Below are 6,000 nucleotides of genomic sequence, written 5' to 3' on the forward strand. Positions count from 1 at the left end.
GCCATCCTCATTAAGTAGCTGTGCCACCATTTCCTTTCTCTGTCTTTTACTATGGATGTACCTGAAGAAAGGTTTTTTGTTGCTTTTAGTATCCCTCGCTAACCTCAGCTCATTCTCAGCTTTAGCCTTCCTGACATCATCCCTGCCTGTACTCTTCCTTTGTGGCCTGGCCTTCTTTCCGCTTCCTGTATGTGTCTTTTTTGTTTTCAGGTCATCTCTAACCTTTTTGTGAAGACACATTGGCTTCTTCTGCTGTTCCCCCCTTTTTTCCTTGTTGGATTTGCTTGCCATTGTGCTTTTAGAATTTCCTTTTTTAGAAACTCCCACCCATCTTGGACTCCTTTTCTCATTAGGGTTGCTTGCCATGGAACCGTACTTACAATTGTTCTGAGTTTATTAAAATCAGCTTTCCTGAAGTCCAGGGTGTGCGTATGGCTACTCTCGGCTTTTGCTTCTGTTAAAATCAAGAATTCAAGTATGGTGTGGTCACTTTTCCCCAGAGTTCCTGTAACTGCCACTTCATCCACCAAACCATCTCTATTGGTTAGAATCAAGCCCAGCATAGCTGATCCTCTGGTTGCTTCCTCCACTTTCTGTAGGAGAAAGTTATCTCCAACACAAGTCAGAAATTTCTTGGAGGGGCCGTGTTTGGCAGAGTTGGTCTCCCAACAGATATCGGGATAATTGAATAGTCCAGGGGTGCCATCCAGATATTGCAGGATTACAGTTCCCATCATCTCTGACTACTCACCATGCTGGCTGTGGGGTTGCAGTTCAACAACACTTAGGGCACCCCTGTACTATTAGCTTTTCCTTTACAGGGCAAAAAGTAGCTATCTTCAGTGATATTTTCTGATAAAACAGCAAAGTGGAAAGGATTAAGAACTCCATCTGCCCTGCATATCAGTTTTCCAAAAGCAGTGATAATCACTGCATTTGCATTTGGTAAGATTAAAAAAAAGTCTAGTGATAAGGCCAAAGTAGGCATGAAGCTCTGTCAATGTATATTATGGGTCACTTTACTTTCAAAAACAGAAAAATGTATCCTATTGAACCAAAACCTTGTTGACTCAATCAGTGTACTGTATTAACCTCTGAGCAAGAGTTTGTTCTTTTGGGATGCAAGCTATTATAATGCCTTAATTATCTACACATTAAAATCTGCCGATGTCCATCTTATCCGTCCCAAACTGATTCACAAGCATGGGAAGGAGAGATAAAAAGTAAATCTATAGAGTTTGGGGAACTCTGGAAGTCAAAATACTATCCAATAAGCTTTCCGGGAACAGCTGTTGTGACATCAGGTTACCTCGCCCTAACAGGGTCACTGGGATAGGTATAAATGAGTGGAGCTAAAGGGAAACAGGTACGGTTACAGATAAAGTAATGGACAGGTGAGAGTCCAGAGGAGTGGAGAAAGGGAGGAACAAGGGAAAGAACACATGAATAATGTCAGCTGAGATATAGGAGCTGGTACCCAACACCACATTCAGCTGCAGCCCATCTTTATAGCTACACACCCCCATCATTTGAGAGACATCTTGCTTGTTATTAATAATGTATGCTCACCTTAAGGAAGCGGAGCTAGAGATATGTCACCATTCTCTTATAAGCAGCTTTACATCCATGGATGTTCACTGGGAGTGGGAAGTTATGCACAGGATGACCCACAATCCCTAGGTCCCCAGCTTTCATTTTTAAAAAGCAAGTCTCTGGAGTGGGACAATAGAATACATAGGAAGCTGGTTTATATGGAGTCATACCATTGGTCCATCTAGCTCAGTACTGTCAACAGACAGGCAGCAGCTCCCCAGTGTTTCAGGCAGGAGTTCTTCCCAACTTCACCTGGAAATGATGGGGATTGAACCTGGGATCTTGTGCGTGCAAAGTGTGTTCTCTAACACTGAGCTACCCCCCTACACTAAATGGATAAAAATACAGGAAATGACAAAATGCTCAAGTTGAGGGAAGGGGAGAAAGAGGGCAATGACACAGAATTCTGGAGAATAGCTGAGTGGGTTAAAAAAAGTGACTAGACTGAAGTCTTGTGAACCTCAGTGCTTGAAACTCTTTGAAATACACAAAGAATCTATCGTCTGTGAACTAGTCTGGACTCGTCTGTGAAACTACTACATTCTGCATTACGGAATATTTCCTGAAATTTGCCAGACAAGGAGAATTCTAACATTCTCTCCCAGATGTGCTAACTTTTCTGTTTAACCTTTTAAGATGGAAGGATCTCATATTGATAAATCTCATCCCAATAAAAGGTTTTCTACTTGCTTCCACATCTTCTCCATCACAATCTTTACTTTACAATCATTCAGTCACATCTATCATAGTTCTCAGATGAGGAGCCAAGTCTGAGAGTCGTTGGCTTGCCCAAGGCCACACATTGTTGCTCATGGTGAAGGGGAATCTCCAGTGTCTCCATTGCCAGCATATCTTCTCAACTTGTCTTATTCTGCCTTCCTAAGACTTGTGAGCCCAGCCCTAACCCAGAACATGAAGTGAAGCCCTACTGGACATTACCTTAACAGATGGGAATAAGCAGTTTAAGTAAACATTTTGGGTTCAGATCAGTATTAGACTCCTTTAATCTATAGATGGAGAACCTGTAGCACTCCAGATGTTTATGGACTACAGCTCCCATCATGCCTAACAATTTGCCATGCTGGATGTGCCTGATAGAGGTTGGAGTCCAACAACAACTGGAGGGTTACAGGCTCCCCATCCCTGCTTTAATCCATTCCAAGTCTCTAGGGGTTTCAGATTTACAGACACCTCTAACCATCAGAATTGATGCCTTGGGCACCTCTTCTATTGGTTATCCATTAGCCTGTCATCAATACTTGTGGCAGGATGTCCCACAAATGAATTAAGATTCAATATCTAGGTAGAAGTTATTCAAAGTAAACAATTTCTATTATTTATTATTGTTTCTTTATTAGATTTATATCCTGCCCTTCCTCCCAGTAGGAGCCCATGCATCTTAGCAAAGCTTAACAACTATTGCTGGCACATATGAGCAGCAGCTAACTCTTCATTTTCTATTTTCTAAACGCGCCAGTTTAAATGTTTTACTTTTAAGAAAACTACAGTTGCACCCATGCCAAGAATTAAGATGCAGGACACAGGTATTGGGTTAACTAAGAGCCGCAACTTTAACTCTTACAACAGTTAATTTGCAACAAGAGCTCGGTAGGCACAGGTTGAGGCAAGGGTAGTCTAAGTATGTCATTTTGACCTGTATGCTATCAGCAAGCCAATCCCTATCCTGAGCAGAAGCAGATGTGGCTAGCCAGGCACAAGCAGGGACCTCTTGGTTGACAAAGGCCTACCTGACTCGCATCCTACCCCCAAGCTCCAAGATTGTGTGTGTGCTTAAAACATGCCTCAAAGGATGACTATTCCCCACTTCAGGGTCCCAAAACCCATAAGGACAAGTCTAAGGATCCCCCTTTCACCATAAAGATGTCACAGGTTGTTCACCAATGCTTCTCTTTCAGTATAATTACCACACAGCCCTGCTAATACGATCAACCTATTTAATAGGGTGCACACTCAATGCCATTAACCCAATTCCCACTGTGAACCAGTGTACAGCAAGTGAAAGAAACCCCACCACCACCAACCACAGCCAATTAGATTGCTGGGGAAAGAATTCCGACTATACTCTGAAATGACTAGTTATCCCTATACTACACCAGGGGAGGTGGGTGAAGACGTAAAGACCAGAAAGAGGACCAGCCAAGGACAACAGTAGGCTTGTATAGCCTTCTGTTCTGCCCCCTCCCCTTGCTGCTAGCAGACATACTGACAGATGTGCACCACCATACCTGCCTCATCTTGGCTAGGGATGTAAGCATCTATCAATTTCAATTCTCCCAGTTTCTCATTTTCCCATCTTCTCCGGTTCTCCACATTTCTGCAGCAATGTGACTTTAAAAAATCATGAAAATTATCCAGCATTTTAGTGAGAATTTCTCCTACTAAACACATTTTTGTATGTAACTTAACTAATGAACACATTTTTGTAAGCAATTTCTCCTAATGTAATGCATTTGTGTGTTGTTCTCACTAATATATTCATTTTTATGCACACTTTACCTTAATACATGCATTTTTGCAAACATTCCTTAGTTGGAAAACTGCATCGCAAATTCAGATAAGTGTGAGTTTTGAAGGATGGGTGTGTTTCGGTTCTCATCTTGTTTCAGAAAATGCAAATTTGATAAATTTGGCTTTAAATGCAAACTGAATCGAATTTCTTCCCCATCCCTAATCCTGGCACAGGTGTAACACTTCCACCCCCTATTCCCCACTCACATGTCTGAGGATAGGGATGAAGGGAGGCAATATTCTCCTTATAGCACATGTGGTCAATTACTACACAATATCAGGTCAAGCTAAAAAGCCAAAACTTCATGTCAGAAAAAGTGTCCTCTAATAGTAGCTGTATTCTTTGAAAAGGGATGTATTTAGAATACATTTCTCAAATGCTTTACTTGGTATTACCAGATTTCCCCACTGAGTGTCAGAATATCAACATGTTTGTCCACATACTTTCACATAAAGATTTCATGTTCACTGGCTATATATGCTTCACTACATACTGCTGTGAACTTAAGAGATATACAACAATTTTATTCCAAGTGTTTGAGATTTGTTCTAAGGGTTTTCGTAACAGCTGTTTGTGGTCACCATGTTTGAGAGTTGTACACACTAAGAATAGGACTAATCTGACATTTCACAATCCAGCATTTCACACAGGATTCTAAATTCCAACTAGTTTATTATATATATTTGCTCTAAAATATTAGAGTCATATACAAGACTGGTTTGCATCAGCAGTTATGATAGCAGTGACCACTTTAAGCAACCTCTTTGGGGAAAAATATTCTGCATTTCCTGTTCAGTATTACCAAGATATCACCCAGATCCACAATCCCATGTGGAACAACATAATGCTTATGCCGATGCAACACCAAGAGCTCCCTAAGAGACTTCCTCTCCATTTTTGGTATAGGAAACGTGTGCAGCCAATAAATGCAAATAAATTGTGAGGTAAAACAGTGCTCCCTTTCAAATGGGAAGATCAGTAGGGAAAGAAATTGGCCAACTGACCTGACAGGCGTTTTTCTCGTGCACTCTTCCAGAAGACATCCCATGCTTTGTTAGTGGAGACCCTAATATGCTCACTGAAAGACCTCCTCAAACGAGCCTTCCCTGGATATGCCATCCTTTGCTGTACAATCCACAGAGGCACAGCTAACCCACTAAGATCCAATGGTCAGAGCAAAAGTTTACCATAGCTGACAATGCAGTCCTCCCAGGCAGTTTTCTCCTTCTAGATCAGACGGGGGGGGGGGAAGGCTGCTGTATAAAGAGCCTGCATGTAATTTGTTAACACCCCTCAGAGGCCAGGATGGAAAGGGGGGGGGAACTGGGAGGAGGAAGAGTGAGAAACTCCTTCCAAACAATCTGGGGTCAGGCTGAAAAGGAAATAACAGCCTGATGGAGTCCCCCTGACTCAGAGCACAGTTCTGCATCTCAGCTGCCACATTTTATAAAAATATGCTCATTGCTCTGTAGTGCAAATAAAAGACCTAGGCAACCACACAATAACATTGTTAGGCAGTTCTCTGTACCACTTCCAAGCTTCTCCAATTTATCGGTGTGTGTAACAAGCATCCTTATTTTCCAGTTCTTTTCCTGCTCTTTTCTTCTCGTATGTGTGGGCACAGCAGCTTGCTGGATCAGACCAAGGTTCCATCTCATCCAGTGTCCTGTTTCCCACCATGGCCAGCTAGATGTGTCTGGAAACCCCAACGTAAGGTATAATGACCACAGACCTTCCCTTCAGTTTGTCTGCTCCTGATGCAAATGCTAGCCAGAAACAAATTGCTTCTGAACCTGGATGTTTCATTTAACCATTACAGGTTATTTAACTATTATAGGTCATACTCACTGCACAGAGCTATCTATGAATTTGATTGA

At 42.0% G+C, this 6,000-nt stretch overlaps 1 protein-coding gene across 1 annotated transcript in view; it reads right to left on the reverse strand.

Annotated features, from left to right (window-relative positions):
• Nucleotides 1–5,326, reverse strand: part of LOC133380134 (rho GTPase-activating protein 7-like) — a 135,633-nt gene extending 130,307 nt beyond the window's left edge. The window contains exon 1 of the mRNA XM_061616795.1: nt 5,128–5,326. Coding sequence (XP_061472779.1) covers nt 5,128–5,242 — 115 coding nt within the window. The 5' untranslated portion in view covers nt 5,243–5,326. The remainder of the gene's footprint in view (nt 1–5,127) is intronic.
• Between the last annotated feature and the right edge of the window lie 674 nt (nt 5,327–6,000).

The sequence above is a fragment of the Rhineura floridana genome, chromosome 3, assembly GCF_030035675.1.
Source record: "Rhineura floridana isolate rRhiFlo1 chromosome 3, rRhiFlo1.hap2, whole genome shotgun sequence".
Classification (NCBI taxonomy): domain Eukaryota; kingdom Metazoa; phylum Chordata; class Lepidosauria; order Squamata; family Rhineuridae; genus Rhineura; species Rhineura floridana.